General features: G+C 48.3%; 1 protein-coding gene across 8 annotated transcripts in view; it reads left to right on the forward strand.

Moving 5' to 3' along the window:
- Positions 1–16,672, forward strand: part of LRRK1 (leucine rich repeat kinase 1) — a 135,928-nt gene that overhangs the window by 80,763 nt on the left and 38,493 nt on the right. For all 8 annotated transcript variants that reach the window (XM_086364892.1, XM_086364890.1, XM_086364888.1 and 5 more), the window contains 6 exons: positions 6,571–6,797; positions 7,848–7,975; positions 8,070–8,233; positions 9,211–9,348; positions 10,521–10,633; positions 11,641–11,717. In XM_086364892.1, the coding sequence (XP_086221018.1) occupies positions 6,571–6,797; positions 7,848–7,975; positions 8,070–8,233; positions 9,211–9,348; positions 10,521–10,633; positions 11,641–11,717 (847 nt within the window). The remainder of the gene's footprint in view (positions 1–6,570; positions 6,798–7,847; positions 7,976–8,069; positions 8,234–9,210; positions 9,349–10,520; positions 10,634–11,640; positions 11,718–16,672) is intronic.

Consider the following 16,672-nt stretch of genomic DNA (forward strand, 5'->3'; position numbering starts at 1 on the left):
ATTGTGGTCCTGCCTGCACTAAACACAAATAAGTAATGAGGGCTGCCCAGCTAGGTTTCTATGCATCCTTTTTCCTTCCTTCTTCCTCACTGCCGCTTTGGAAATACTTGTACACCCTGTAATGTTTGTGCACCAAAAGGAAAGTAACTTTTGAAGGTGAAAGTTCTCAGACTAATCCAAGACCAGGTAGAAACCTTACATGTTTTTCCAACCACCATCCAGCCCAGAAGTCTTTTCACAAGCATGTCTGAATTCTGAATGTGTCCGTGTCATCATGTTTTCAGACTTCTGCTTTTTACTGCTTCTCTCAGGGCTTGAGCTTGAGTTTCAGATTTCAACCCTGCAGAAACTGTGGTGGGCATTAGACCTAGAAAAAGCTCAATTTTAGGAACTGGGAGGATCTGCTTCCTCCCCTTCCTCATGTCCAGGTTACTGAGTGCCACACACAGCCACTCACTTCTTATTGATGATTTACTTCTGATAAATAATGCCTCCAAAGAAGCAGAGAGGCTTCCTCGCGGGTGTTCGTTCCTGGCTTTGTGGTTAACATCATATGCTCTTAGTCCATGAAAACCAAGAAACTGGTGAGTTAGGATGTCCAGATGCATGGTCAGTACACACAGCTCTTCCTTTGAGCCATAAACTCCCTGGGCCTTGGTTCCATCTGCAGCATCCAGAGCCACAGTGCCTGGCAGGCTGGCCTGCACTTGGCAGTGCTCAAGTAAGTGCTGACTGTGAGGCAGGATGGCATCCTTGTTGCCTAACTGGGGGCCATAACACAGACCCTCGCTGAAGGACTTGCAGGTTCAGGAGGCTTTAAATGACTCAAAGGATGAGGGCTCTGAACTCCAGGAGAAAGAAAACAGACCAGGGAGCACCCTGTCCCCTTTGTCGTGGTGGCAGGACAGAGTGCAAAGGCAGAGGCCAGACTGCCTGCAAAATCTGGGGTCCCTGAGTAACCCTGTGAAACCCAGGATCAAAAGCGACCTCTCTCTCCTGTAAACTTGTGCAAGACTCTCTTGGCTCCAGGCCCACCATCCTGGTGCTTCCAACAGCTCCAGAGAACCTTGGTGGCCCTTTGGCAGGTTGGTCAGTTGGTTACTGACAGCAGGGCCATGATCCCTTGGCCCCACAACCTTTCTATGAATTCTAGTGTTGGGTTCACTTTCTGAATCCTGTGGTTCATTTATGAACAGGTAGTTTCTGGTGCCAAGAATACACAGAAGAACTACACAAAAAAGATCTTCATGACCCAGATAATCATGATGGTGTGACCACTCACCTAGAGCCAGACAGCCTGGAATGCAAAGCAAAGTGGGCCTTAGGAAGCATCACTATGAACAAAGATAGTAGAGGTGAGAGAATTCCAGTTGAGCTATTTCAAATTCTAAAAGATGATGCTGTGAAAGTGCTGCACTCGATATGCCAGCAAATTTGGAAAACTCAGCAGTGGCCACAGGACTGGAAAAGGTCAGTTTTCATTCCAATCCCAAAAAAAGGCAATGCCAAAGAATGCTCAAATTACCACACAACTGCACTCAACTCACATGCTAGCAAAGTAATGCCTAAAATTCTCAAGCGAGGCTTCAAAAGTATGTGAACCATGAACTTCCACATGTTCAAGCTGGATTTAGAAAAGGCAGAGGAACCAGAGATCAAATTGCCAACATCTGTTGGATCATCAAAAAAGCAAGAGTTCCGGAAAAAACACCTACTTCTGCTTTATTGACTATGCCACAGCCTTTGACTGTGTGGATCACAACAAACTGTGAAAAAGTCTTCAAGAGATGGGAATACCAGACCATCTTATCTGCCTCCTAAGAAATCTGTATGAAGGTCAATAAGCAACAGTTAGAACCGGGCATGGAACAACAGCCTGGTTCCAAATTGGGAAAGGAGTACGTCAAGGCTGTATATTGTCACCCTGCTTATTTGACTTATATGCAGAGTACATCATGAGAAACACTGGACTGGAAGAAGCACAAGCTGTAATCAAGATTGCCGGGAGAAATATCAATAACCTCAGATGTGCAGATGACACCACCCTTATGGCAGAAAGCAAAGACTAAAGAGCCTCTTAATGAAAGTGAAAGAGGAGAGTGAAAAGCTGGCTTAAAACTCAACATTCAAAAAACGAAGATCATGGCATCTGGTCCCATCACTTCATGGCAAATAGATGGGGAAATAATGGAAACAGTGAGAGACTTTATTTTTGGGGGCTCCAAAATCACTGCAGATGGTGATTGCAGCCGTGAAATTAAAAGACGCTTACTCCTTGAAAGAAAAGCTATGACCAACCTAGACACCATAATACGAAGCAGACACATTACTTTGTTGACAAAGGTCCGTCTATTCAAAGCTATGGTTTCTTCAGTAGTCGTGTATGGATGTGAGAGTTGGACTATAAAGAAAGCTGAGCACCAACGAATTGATGCTTTTGAACTGTGGTGTTGGAAAAGACTCTTGAGAGTCCCATGGACAGCAAAGAGATTCAACCAGTCCATCCCAAAGGAAATCAGACCTGAATATTTTTTGGAAGGACTGATGCTAAAGCTGAAACTCCAATACTTTGGCCACTTGATGCAAAGAACTGACTCATTGGAAAACACCCTGATGCTGGGCAAGATTGAAGGCAGGAGGAGAAGGGGATGACAGAGGATGAGACTGTTGGATGGCATCACGAACTCAATGGACGTGAGTTTGAGTAAGCTCCAGGAGTTGGTGATGGACAGGGAAGCCTGGTGTGCTGCAGTCCATGGGATTGCAAAGAGTTGGACCGACTGTTTGGTTGTTTAACCCAGGGTCAAACTACCACATGCTCAATGGACAACTGACCAACTGAACTAAACTGAACTGAGTTTCTGGGCTTTAGTTGAAAGTTTTCCTTTAGTCTTGAATCCTCAGTTCTAGGAGTTGGCCCATTCCCCGGTTTCTTTTACCTTCTACCGAGAACAAATTATTAACCCCACAAGCCATCTGCCAAAAGGAACCCAGAGGGTGGGCAGAGGTCTTGGGAGAAACAGTGGGCCAGAAATTTGGGGAGTGTTTGGGGAAGACTGTGGAGGTGCAGGGCTGTCCGGGGCAGGAGTTGAGGTGTTCTCTGCAGACGGACTGCAGTGGGGGAGGCTGTGGGGTTTGAGCAGACCTTGATAGTTTAGAGTGGTGGATACGGCTAGAGGCGGTAGTAGATGGATTGTTGGTCGCAGTGGCTTGACTCTTTTCAGCACACAAACATTTCTTGAGTGCCTGCTGCACGCTAGGCACAGTGCTGAGCTTCAGAGGTGGTTACATGAGGCCTAGCACTGGAGATGCCTGCAGTCCAGCTTCTGGAAGGCCACACTGCCTCCAGAGGCAGTGGAGATGGAGACGACCCTTGGGCTGACTTAGCGCAGCACGGAATCCACAGGCGATTTCCTTAAAAGGGAGTTGAGCCCGACAGTGCCTGAAAAAGTGCTCACCCCCACTCAGCTTGCACAAGGCCCCACATGGGGTGAGTTAGGCAAACACAGGGCTCGAGTCCCTGAGGCAGAGTCCCTGCTCCTTGTGCAGTTCTAGGCTGCAGCTCCAGGATCAGAGAGGCTGACACAGAGGAGATGCAGGAGGGAGGTTGCCATCATCGGGACACAAAGTCTCAGCTGGTTCCCCAAGGATGTCTGATTGATTTGTGTCGTAATTGGTTCATGTCAATTTTGCCTGTTGTTTTATTTATTTTTGATGGCCCTTCCAAAGTTTTATTTATAAAACTTTCAATTGACACCTAAGGTTTGTTATTTAAAAGCAAACCCAGTCTCTTTTTCACTTTGCGTTTGACTGCCGTATCAGTTCAGGTGACCTGAATGGACATACAGGGCCATGCAGAGTAGAGAAAGTCAGACTGCGATCTGGACACCTTGGATCAACAATGGATGCTAAAACCACAAGATGAACTGATGTAGGAACAGAAAGCATTCACTAGTCTCCGAATATCACCCTCTCAGATCACTAATCACAAAGAGTACAGTGTGACTTTGTGGCACAGAGGTAAAGAGTCTGCCTGCCAGTGGAGGAGATGCAAGAGACTTGCAGTCGATCCCTGGGTTGGGAAGATCCCCTGGAGGAGGAAATGGCAACCCCCTCCAGTATTCTTGCCCTGGAAATTCAATGGACAGAGGAGCCTGGCGGGCTCCAGTCCATGGGGTCCCAAAGAGTCAGAAATGACTGAGCATGCTCACACACGCACACACACAAAATGTGGCATTACAAAGGACAGATCCCTTAACCAAAGGATCAGACTTGGCATCACCATTAGTGAAATAACATGGCATCAGGTGCCCTCTTGTGGAGTTCAGTTAGTAGGAATGAACATTGAGATTCTTGCCAAAAATGTTTCACTTGAATCTAAACATTAGGAAACAAAATTCAGATTATGGGATATTCTACAAAACAACTAGAATGACTTGAAAACTTACAGTGTCAAAGTTTAAAAGGACAGCAAAAGTCATGAGGATTCTTCTAGGTTCAAGAAAAGTAATGAGACGTGACAACTAAATGCAGTGTGTGATTTTTGATGAGATCCTGGATCAAGATGCAGAATAGTTATAAAAGACATTTCTGGAATATTTGAACATGGAGTATGGATTTGATAATGTTGTACTGATTTCATTTCTTCCGAGATAACGTTGGTGTGAATGAAGTGCCATGGTTACTTTCAGATGACTCAGCAAAAAATGAGAAGTGTGTGTTTGTGTGGAGGGAAGAAAGAAGAAAAAGAAATGTGGCAACGTATTAACAGTTGGTGAATCTAGATGAAGTGCATATGAATGGATATGCATTGAACTGGTTAAACCTTTCTGCAGTTTTGAAAGTTTTCAAGATAAATAATTATGGGGGAAACAATAATGATAATAAAAACAGGCCTACAGCTCAAGCTTGACTTGTCTAAAATAAAACTGAGACTAAAACTCCATTCTGTTGACCTGAAATCCAGTGTACCACCGCCTCTCTCCATCCAGGTGAATGGAGAGAGACAGGCAGGCAGAGACAGAGCCCCCATCTCCTTGGTTCAAAACCCAGAGCTTTGAGAAGGCACAGCCGACCCAGCCTTTCCAGTCCTGGCAAGTTAGCCAAGGAGACAAAGACGAGGCGCACACGCCACCTTGTGACCAGATAAGGGAGTCTGCTGCTGCCAATTTTAAAAGTGAACTTACCTCACGTTATTGGTATCTTTCCCAGTTGCAACATTTTCCCTTTAGTGAAGCACTAATTCTTGTTTCTCCAATTTTCTGATATGGATTTCCAGCTGCTTTAGAGAAACTAGCCAAAAGAGCCAATTTCCTTTCCCCAGAAACCACATTCTTGGATGATCAAGAAGAGCAAAGCCCTGCTCATGAACACTTCACCAGATCCCACTTACCACCATGTGCCAGCAAGCTGCTGGCCTTTCTGACCCAACCAAATGAGAAAAGCAAAGGAGATTTATTCAGCGCTTTCGGCAGCGAGTCAGCCACTGTCGCTAGCCTTTTGTCAGAGGAGTGGAGAGGCTTTATCACGGACAAGGGCAAGCCGTCGGGTGTGCCCTGTCTGGAGGCTGTTGGGTGGGCAAGCTGGAGGTGGTGACCTAGAAGGGGGCATCCTTCATAACTGGTTGGGGGAGCATGTTTGACTTTCCCTAATTAGTCATAGCAGTTGTCTTAGCCTAGGGCTAGAGAACCTTTCTCACCTGAAAGAAAGGATCATATAATTTATATTTTATTTCTTTAAATAGAATGAGTCAAACTCTAGGTCAAGTTCAGTCTCTTCCTTCCCAGAGTATGTTCCTTAGACCAGCAGCTCTGGCATCACCTGGGAGCTTGAAGGAAATGCCAAATGCCAGGCCCCACCCCTGACTCACTACAACGCCTAGTAACAGTCCAGGAAGTTACAGGGTAACTTCTGTAACGGTTGGCCCCAAACCTCCGGACTCGACTGAGAAGTAACCACTTCTCTAGCTTTGTCCCTCCTTCCAGTTTAGATGAGGGGTTATTAGTGTCCTGGTAGGCTGTGGTTGCAGGTAGGCTGCAGGTTGTGGGTCAAAGTCTTCTTTTCGCATGTGGTCTGGCTGTTGCCTGTGTGTTGCGGCTCACTCTGGAAGCGGTGCATCCACAAAGCACCCCACAGGGTGTGAGCACGTGCAGGCGCTTCTTGCCCTAATCACGGGGAAGAGTGCCCTGAAGGGAGAAGACGCAGGTTTGGGTCTCCGCCTTCTTCTGCAGGCTGGGGAGGGTCCTCCAAGTTGGGGTGGCCTCTTCTGCACAAAGCAGGGGCCATTCCTGCTGTGTGTCCCGCCCGGCTGTGATCAGCCCTCTCAGAGGTGACGCGAAGCCCACGTGCTCCCTCTCGTGTCTGGAGAGCACGTTGCTGTGTCTGCAGAGATCCCCTCGAGGATACAGGTGCCCCCAAGTGACAGTGTGCTCCCAGTGCTCCCGATCTCTCAGGACTCTGCTGAGATGAGCAGACAGACTCACACTTGGATAAACCATTGCTTTATTCCAAGTCTGCGTGAGCCCTGGGTTTATCACTGGCGTGTGCTTTGCCCATTTCTCCAACACCCAGGCTCTGCGTGTGAAGTGGTCCCACCTCAAGCTGCCCTGGGTGGATCTGGACTGGCTCATCGACATCTCCTGCCAGATCACAGAGCTGGATCTTTCTGCCAACTGCCTGGCGTCCCTCCCCTCAGTCGTCCCCTGGGGCCTCATCAACCTCCGGAAGCTGAACCTCTCAGACAACCACCTGGGGGAGCTGCCCAGCGTGCAGTCATCAGATGAAATCATCTGTTCCAGGTGGGCTCCTGCCCCGCGGCCCCAGTGGGGGGCCCTCGCCCTGTGAGCCTGGCTGCCCCCACACCCTCTGCCTGCAGCGTCTGCTTCCTGCAGGCGTGCTCCCTGATTGTAGCTGGTGCTTTGGAAAACAGATTTTCAGCTAAAATGAGAGAAGGAAGTTGTCCGTGCCTTTAGCAAGCTCTTGGGCACAAGGTCCCGGCCTGCTGTCCACGTGAACACAGAGAGTTCTGACAGGGTGGTTTGTCTGACCCACGTGTCCACTGCTCTTTGCAGCTATGCAGGCCTGCCAGCCCACAATGCCCAGTCTTGGTCCTTGCAGGCAGGCATCAGAGGAAGGGGGCTGGTGGAAGCAATGGGGCCCAGACACCCCGGCTTTTGGCCTACCTCCCAAGGAAAGTGAGCAGGGCCTCCAAGAAGCAGTTAACTGCACAGGACTCTGGCCATGGTCTGACAGTGTGGGCAGCTCCTGTCTCTTTTTCTGGGAGGCCTTGGGAAGACACCCAAGCCCCCTGCTGAGGCTGCAGGGGGAGGGGAAGGACCTTCCCTTCCCTGATGTACTGATGATCATGCCTGTAAGCCCTCGTTCCATATGGGATGTGAGCTGATTTCAAAAGCTAAGGCTCTAAGTGAAGTGAGGAAAAGAATGTTGATAAGAGCATAGGGTCAGCAGTAACTCTTGAGAAAGAAGCCCCGTACAAAAAATTAAACAAGTGCCATGGAGTGGGGGGTCCTTAAGTGGGGCACCCCCGAGAGTCCAAAGGTTACAAAGCACGGCTCTCTGGACTTGCAGTAGCTTCAGGACACCAGCTTGTTCTGTTATCACATACGTGAAAAAGGTTACATCCCTACTGGTGCGTGAGACCCGGGCCGACCAAAGAGCTCTGGTCTTCTTTCTACACTCAACATAGTGACAGCAACACAATTAACAAAAGTCACGTTGGTGTTTCCATGCTTCCTTATCCTTGTGCCAGGAGAAGACACGTGTTTACAGAGAAATACGCAGCCACGGCTTGCTTCCGATGCCTTGACTTCCTTCTTTCCCAACTATAGGCTACTTGAAATTGACATTTCCAGCAACAAGTTGTCCCACCTCCCACCAGGATTCCTGCATCTCTCAAAACTTCAAAAACTGACGGCTTCAAAAAACTATTTGGAAAAATTGTTTGAAGAAGAGAGTGGTATGTTTCATCATCAGTAACCTGATATACTTTGACATTTTCTTCTTGATTGGGATATATTTTTTACTAATTCATCCCTCTTATTTTCTCCTAGCCACGAACTGGATTGGTTTACGGAAGCTACAGGAGCTTGATGTTTCTGACAACAAACTGACAGAACTCCCTGCACTTTTCCTCCATTCTTTCAAATCGCTCAGTTGTCTAAACGTCTCCAGAAATAACCTGAAGGCGTTTCCAGATGCCTGGGCTTGCCCTTTGGTTAGTAACTTGTCAGAAACCGTGAAGGAAGCGGTCAGTCCCACAGCGCTGAGGGTGCACCGTGCTCCTCCCCTCGCTGTGCAGAGTTGTCCCATGTTATAGATGAGCGTGTCTGTCACTCAGCATCTAGCAGCTGAGGGTCTCAGGCAGGTAACTCACCTGAGAGCCAGCCCCTCCGGCTTTGCGTTTGAGATCGGCACCATAGCACCTACGAGACTTTCCACAGCTACAGCCTGCAAATGGGATGGCCCGGGTCGAGTTCTATCCAAAAACGCGAGGCCATTCCTTAGGACAACCATAAAATAAGAATGAAGGAGAGAAGGCGTAGTCTGCATGCATAGCACTCCCCTTCAAATGGTGGTTTTGTTTCTTGGCAAGTTTGCTTGTTAAAACAGATGGGACAGCATAAAGTATATTTGTGTTTTCTTGCTGTTATTTTTAACAGAAAATATGGAAATTCTCCATTCCTAACATTAATATTTCTAGTTTAAATATATATGCGTGTGGGGTGTAGGCTCCTCTGCAGAACACTGTCCTGAATCGTCCCGTTATTTTCAAGGACAATGGGCCAGGTGTCCTGGGGGAAGGGAGAAGACCACGAGCCACCTTGGTCTCCCCAGGAAACCTTTCCCACCCGTTCCTTGGAGCAAGGACAGGAAAACAGGGCAAGGAGAGTCTGCATGCGTGTGTGCTCAGTCGCTTCAGTCGAGTCTGACTCTTTTTGACCCCATCGACTGTAGCCCACCAGGCTCCTCTGTCCATGAAGACTTCCTGGCAAGAATATTGGAGTGGGTTCTTTACCGCTGAGCCACTAGGGAAGCCCAGGAATAGTCTGTAGCCTCTTAATTAGCTGAATTGTATTTATTACAGAGGTTTTTGTAATGGTCTTATTTTTAACATTAAATTTGGAAAGTCTTTCTCATAGAAACCCCTGCCTTTAAAAAGCTGATTAATTCTCTTTATTGTCATACTCCTAGAAATGTTGCAAAGCATCCAAAAATGCCCTGGAGTCTCTACCAGACAAAATGGCTGTGTTTTGGAAGAACCACTTGAAGGATGTGGACTTCTCAGAAAACGCACTGAAAGAAGTTCCCCTGGGACTTTTCCAGCTTGATGTGAGTCAAGTAATAGCATCTTATTTCTCATTTTCAGCTTTTGTAAGAAAACCACTCCATGTTGCAGTTCTTTGTACTTCTTCAGAGCTTTTGAGACAAAGAAAAAATAAGTTGAAAGAAAAGTTTAACCGTCAAGATCACGCATGGTTGTGTGCAAAGATTGAGAGGAAATGTGCAAAATGACAGCAGCTCTGGGAGGAAGTGGGATGGTGGGTTTTTATTTCCAGGATTTTCTTTAATGTTGACAGTAAGCACAGCCCAGCAGCCCCTTGGACCTTCTGTGGCTTTGTTCCTTCCCAGCGCACGAGTGGGCCCACCAGGCCCGTTGGCGCACAAGGCTCCGGTGGCACTGCCGTCGTGTCCCTGCTCCCTGCCCGGAAGCGGAAGAACTGGAATTGCTGGGCGTGAACTCAGGAAATGTCCTGTGCCAGAGCCCTGGCTGTGTGTGTCCCAGCAGGGCTGTTCCCAGACCTGTCTGCTTTTCCTGCTCCGGTGGGAACCTCTGAAAGTGCAGCATGGGTCCTATTCACCACTTGGTGCCCAGTGGGAACCTCTGAAAGTGCAGCATGGGGTGCCCAGTGGGAACCTCTGAAAGCGCAGCATGGGTCCTAGTCACCACTTGGTGCCCAGTGGGAACCTCTGAAAGCAGAGCGTGAGTCCTAGTCACCACTTGGTGCGCAGAGCCAGGCCTGGGTGGGGAACTCTCCATCACCCCAGAGGAGTCCGTGTCAAGCTGGCAGAGGTTCCGTGACCCGAGCGGGTCACCCTCAGTGTTGCTGCCGCTACCCGACCCCTGTCCAGGGTGTCACCTGGGCCAGCCCAGGGAGCCATCATGCTCTGCCCACCCTTCCTGCCCTGGCACTGTGGCCTCCAGGGCCTCAGACTCTTCTGCTATACCCGGGATGGGTCCACAAGTAATCGTCACTCTTAAGAAGTGTCAATTCATTCCTTTCATTCTGGAATAATTGCCTCACCTTGATCTGAAGGGAAGGATCTATTAACTGTCCCATTTGCCCTTTCTGCTATGATGTCAGGAGTCTGAAGACTCTGTGAGGCCCCTCACTGTTGGAATCCCTGTGAGAGTGAATTGGTTATAGCCGTTTGGTTTCCCTTCTGTTCCTCCACCCCTGTGGTGTCTGACATCACCTTTGCCCTCTCTCCCTCTGCCGTAGGCCCTCATGTTCTTGAAGTTACAGGGAAACCAGCTGGTGGCACTCCCACCTCAAGAGAAGTGGACCTGCAGACAGCTCAAAACCCTGGATCTCTCCAGAAATCACTTTGGCAAGTAAGCAGGGGTCTCTGTCCCCGGTGAGCTCTCAGATGTGTGTGTGAGCCCAGTCACAGACCCGTGGGATGGCATCCCTGCGGGCTCGCTGAACGGCCATGACAAAGTCTGTTGACCAGGCAGCTGAAACAATAGGCGTGGATCCTCCCCCAGTTCCGGAAGCTGGAAGCCTGAGAGGGAGGTAGCAGCAGGGCTGGTGTCTCCCGGGGCCTCTCCTCGGCACGCAGACAGCGGACCCTGTGTCGACGCAGTCTCCCCCGTGCCGTCTGTGTCCTGATCGCCTCTTCTTGTAAGGACACCAGGCAGACTGGATCCAGGCCCACGTTCATGACCTCATCTTAACTGGACAACCTACTTAAAGGCCGTGTCTCCAAATACTTCACATTCTCAGATGCTGGGGGTTAGGACTTCAACATGAGAATGGGTGGGACACCATTCAGCCCAGCACAGTACCCTACAGTTGCCAATATTTAAAGACTCCTGGAGACTCTCCCTGTATCAGCCTCAGTTGTCCTTCTGTTCAAAAGTTTTTGCCAGTCACTAGCCAGTATGTGTAGACTGAATAAAACGTACCCTCCAAGGTCTCCTTAGGAAGCCCAGCTTCCTTAGTTCACTGGCTGAGGGCCACCGCTGCAGCATCTCAGTGGGACTCACCCCTCTGAGAGAGCTCCCCCAGTGCAGAGAAAAGCAGCAGCCCCTGGAGCGGGCCTTCCTGCCAGGCTTGCCCTGCCTGAGACGGAAAAGCTCAGGAGTGGAAACCACCAGTCCTGCTGGCATTACGTTATCTTCTCTGCTTTTTTTTTTTTTTTTTTCCCAAAAGACTTGTGAGCACAGCTGGTGTAGTTAGCAGACAGTGGCTGTCCACGCTTGCACATCGGCTGCAGGGGCCCCAGCACCCTTCTGGGGGTATTTTCTCCCTTCTTTCTGCGTGCCATTGCATAGTCACAGCCCAAGAAGAAATGTCTTTGCCATGCTTTCCTCAAACCTGGACGTTTCTCCCCCTACAGAAATGAAGACGTCCTTAAAACAAAGCGCATTTCCTTTTTCACCACCAGAGGCCGCCAGCGTTCGGGGACGGAGGCAGGTGTGTGTGTTGCCGCCGGGAGGTGAGAGGGCTGGGGGGGGCCCCTGCAGGGAGACGGCTCCAGTGGGCTCTCGCCTGCAGTGCCCGGTGGAATGCCAGAGACGCCTGTGCTTGATCCGGGCTCCTGACTGTGCCCGTGGCTCGTGTCACCCAGATGGCCAATCTGTGTCCCACACCCCGCTTTCCTGTTTGCAGCCCAGTACGTCTAGCAGCTCCCGCGTATGGATGGCCTGCTGTGTGAGAACTGCCTTAGATACCTTGCATGTGTCAGTCTCTCTGTAACCATCACAGCATGACGTGGGTTGTGACTTTCCATCTTGCCAATGAGGAAACTGAGCCTCCGGAGTGTCTTTAATTCAGGCTTCCATAGCACAGCACCACTGACTGGGTGGCTTAACCAACGGAAATAGATTTTCTCTCGGTTTTGGAGGCTGGAAGTCCAAGGTCAGGGTGCACAGTGAGTTTCTGGTGAAGGCTCTCTTTCTGGCCTACAGACAGCTGCCTTCTTGCTCTGTCCTCCTATGGCAGAGAGAGCCCACCGATGTCTCTTCTTATAAGGACGGTAACACCATTGTGGGGCCACCCTCATGAGCTCATCTAAACTTGGTCACCTTCCAAAGACTTCGTCTCCTAATGCCATTGCGCTGGGGGTCAGGGCCCCCACTCACGGATGTGAGGGACCCGATTCAGTCTGAGCACAGGGGTAACTGATGTGGGCAGGGGCTGCTGAGCGGGGGAGCCAGGCCAGCACCGTGAGTGTCGGCCCTGGGCCTGGGGGCATTGCTGTCCTGCCTCCACACCACGGCTTCCTGTGAGGCGCCCGTGGAAACACCACGGTCCTGGGTCCTGCAGGCTGTCCTAGCTACACTGAGGCTCTAGAGGAGCTCGAGGTCTTCCTCCAGACTCATCAGAAACAGTACCTTTTCTAGAGGGTTGGGACTGGCCACGTGACAAGGCCAGTTCAGCAGAGAACGTTTCTAGGAAAATAGTTCTTTTAGTTCTTGATTTCTGTAGGGTACAGCGAGAGGTGTGGACTGTCCCTCTCGTTCAGTCACCAGCCCTCTTTTTTAATCTGAAAGTCAGGAGTTCTAAAGCCGTCAACACTCACAGATATATCCCTGTGGATACTATCCAATGGAACCAATATTTAGGTTATTTTAGGCGTAATGTAACTTTTTTCTTCAGCTTGATTGATCTATCTTGACAACTGCTTTTTAAGTGTAGGTGGTGTCAGGTGGGAATAAGAATGCCACAGAGGCCAAGACACATTTACAGGAGGTGAACTAAACAGTCCACCTACCTGTTGCCCTTTTTTGCTGATTATATATGATTGAAAAAAGAATGTATCATAGTGAAACAGAGAAGAGTCCAAAAATAGAAATTTAGTATGACACAAGTGGCATTTCAATTCAGTGGGCAAAAGAATGTTTTATTGTTTTAATAAATAGTGCTGATATAACTGCTTGTCCAGCTGAAACAAGGGAAAACACAGCATGAGGTGCCCACCTTACATCAGTTACAAATATCTCCATGCAGATGGAGATAAGCTCCATGCAGCTTGAAGCATAAAAGAAAAAAGAAAATAACATTTAAGAGCATAAATATATAATTTGAGTGTAGGCAGATGGAAATCCAAGAGTAATTTTTTAAAAAGCAAAATCTTTAGCATTGTAAAAAAATGGGAAAACTTTGTTCAATAAAAGGCATCGTAAGCAAAGTCATAATGCAAACAGACCAAGAGGAAATATTTGCAACAAAAATTGTTGCAACATAAACTGGCTTAAGTCCCTAATATACAAAGACGGCTTACAAATTGACTTTTTTTTTAAAGTCAACCCAATAGGCAGAAACTGGGCAATGGATATAAACAGTTCACAGGAAAGGAAGTCCAGATGGCCCAGGAAGAAACAGAAAGGCCTCGAACCTCGCTACTAGGGAAATGCAATTTGGAATTTCATAACTGATCCTTTTCAAAACAAAGAGCCTTAGGACTTTGGAAATTGAGTCCAGACCTGAGGATTTCACTTGGAAGGAAGGAAAAGCAAGCATTTTTTGTCTCATGGAACCCAAACAGGCTGACAGGCAGGAGAAGGGCTGCTGGTGGACCTCAGCTGCACTCCCACTGAGGCAGGCCAAGCCTCGGGGGTTGGAGTGGACTAGGAGGGTGTCTCTAGTCCAGAAAGGCAGACCGTGCCGGCGCCTCAGGAGGTGGACCAGCACTCCCCGGGGACCAGCCGCTTTTTCATGAAACCACCAGAGTGCAAGACCAGAGGCACACGGGGCCCAGCGGGGCAGAAACACGCACCATGCCCTGAAAAGTGGCCCTGCGGTGGCCAGGAGGGGCGTGGCTGGAGCTGGGGAGGACCCAGCCCTTGGGAGGCTCCCTGGCAGCGATGGGGGCGCTGTGCTGTGCGCACGCAACAAGAGCCCTGTGATTTTGTGATTTTATCTGGAGAGTTGAGGCCCGTGCCCGGGAGAAAGGGAGAGATGCTTTTCCTAGGAGGGTTGTTCTCTCGGGCTATTGACCTGGGGAAAGGCATCATCTTTACTTGTTTGAAGATGGATAGAAAACTCCAAGTAGATTTATGTACATTCAAGTAGTCACTTTGGCGCAGTGGTCTTGTCCAAAAATAATTTGGATGGCCATTTTTGCAGTAAAATTCAGACCAGCTGAGTCATAAATAACGTTTGAATAAGTAATTACAGTTCATAAATACCTCGAGCTGTGCTCTCTGCCCAGCCCGGTTTTCAGAGTTTCCATTCTGGGCCAAGAGGTCTGTGACAGGTGTTGTCTCTGTTTAGAGGACAAGTCCCTATTCCATCTGTCTGTTTCTTAAAGAGGCTTCTTAAACGCCAAGGTGAAACTAAATATGGAAACTACAGAGGCCATGTGTTTAGAACATGTTCTCTGGGAAGAAAGTGGGTCTTTCTTGATGTTTTTTTTTTTTTCATGCAAATTAGGGCAGGGTGAAGTTGATCATTCTTGTTCATTTAAAAAAAATCAACACTTTTTGAACATTTTTCTTATAGAACAAGGATTAAGAACAAAGCTGTCCTTAAGAGTCTGTTGTATATTTATTTCTGTAGGGGCCACTGTGTTGAATCCCATTCATGTGGTATTAGCTGGGCAAACTATCCAGGCGCCAATATCAGTATTCTGTTATCGTCTCTCCCAGAACATTCTCTGATGCCAGGTTACCCTGTTACCATTGAGACTGCGTCTACATGTGTGGAGAAAAGCCAGAGTTAAGGGAGGAGCTGTGATCCAGGGCAGAGGCATCATTTCAGCCCCACAAAAGAATTCCAGCTTCTCTATCTTGTGTGTCTGGCAGAGACCTGGCTGAGACCTGGCTGAGAGGGCTTTGAGGCAGTTGTTTTATCTTGAATTTGAGCTGAAAGGGACCCTCAAGGGGGTGCTCACCTGCCCCCATTCTCCCTGCCTCAGGAGAGAGGAGAAGGCGCTTCAGAGATTCTGTTGCAATCCGACCCTCTGATTCCTATCAGTTTCCAAGCTTTCCCCACGTTCTTTCTCAACTCATACACTCTGGTGCGGTAGAAACAGCAAATTTGCTGTAATTTTAATAGGATCCTCAAAACCAGCATAATTACTGAAATCACTTAAATGTACTAGAGAGTTGACTTGTTCCTTGGAAGCATAAAAACCAAGTCCACATTATTATTTTTCAGTTAACTGGCTTTTTTTCAATTGAAGAAGTAATAAATGCATTAATATACGGTAAACAGAATTTCTGAACTGCACCCAAGGGTGTGGAGTGAATGGTCAGTCTTCCAGTGTTACCAAACTGAACTCGGGTCCACTCACCCATGTCCAGCAAAGACCACGTAGCGACGCCGGGTCGTGGCGAAGGCAAGTGCAGCGTTTCTTGCAGGTGCCTGTCTAGGCAAGCAAGCTGTCCAGGCAGCTAGTGCTCATGGGCTTGAACTCCCCAAAGGTTCTCAGGGAAAGGTTTCTAAAGACAGGGCAAGGGAGGGGGATTGCGGGGGTGGGAGCAGCTCACGGACATTCACCTGACTGATTGGTGGTCGGGAGTCAGCATCCACTTTGTGGTTCCGACCAGTCTGGGGTCTACGTGCTTGTCTACAGCACGCAGTTAACTGCTTCCACCTGCCGGGGGTCTCAGACTGAAAAACAGCTCGAAATATTCATGACTCAGAATATTCTCTATAGCCCTTGAGGAGGAACTAAAGCTCCTTGACTTTGCTTAATGGATGAATTATTATTATTTTGGCTTGCTTGGCTGTTTTCCTTTGTTTCTGTACTTTCTCAACTTCTCTGATGAAAAGTACTCTTTTGAGCTGGGGAAGCCTAGAAGGCCCCAGTTTTTCGACAGACAAGAGGCGAGTAGAGGACTTGGGGTTGGGGTGGGCTATTCTGGGAAAGCCCCATAGGGTCCTGCTCAGTTACATCAGTGATCTTCTCCAGAGAGAACTACGGAACTTAACATGTCTGTGGTAGCAATTGCATTTGTGTCTGACATGCACTGTAACACATATGTAATGTATGTATTTGTAGTGTATATACACATGGTGATAACACGTAACATGTATACATATTAATGTGTGTGTGGTATATGTGTGCATGTATATAACATGTGCATGCACATAACTTCATGTAACAAAAGTAGCATGTAGGCATGTGTGTTGTGTACACATGCACATAGCATCATATAGCGTGCATAATCATGCACACATGCATATAACATATCTAAGTGCATGGGGGGCTGCTTTTTCACATGTCTGTACACTTTTTATGGTACACAAATTTAGGCTTCTAGATATCTGCTTCCACACCTTGCTTTTTTGATTTACCAGTATCTCTTGTGTATCTCTTCATACCTATACATGTAGACCCACCCCGTGCTTTGTAATAATTGTATAGAATCCCATTATTCATTTAACCAACTCCTTGTGGGTGGACATACAAGCTGTCTTCT

This window comes from Bos grunniens, chromosome 21 (assembly GCF_055505025.1).
Source record: "Bos grunniens cultivar Pamir isolate PY7600 chromosome 21, Bosgru_T2T1.0, whole genome shotgun sequence".
NCBI lineage: Eukaryota > Metazoa > Chordata > Mammalia > Artiodactyla > Bovidae > Bos > Bos grunniens.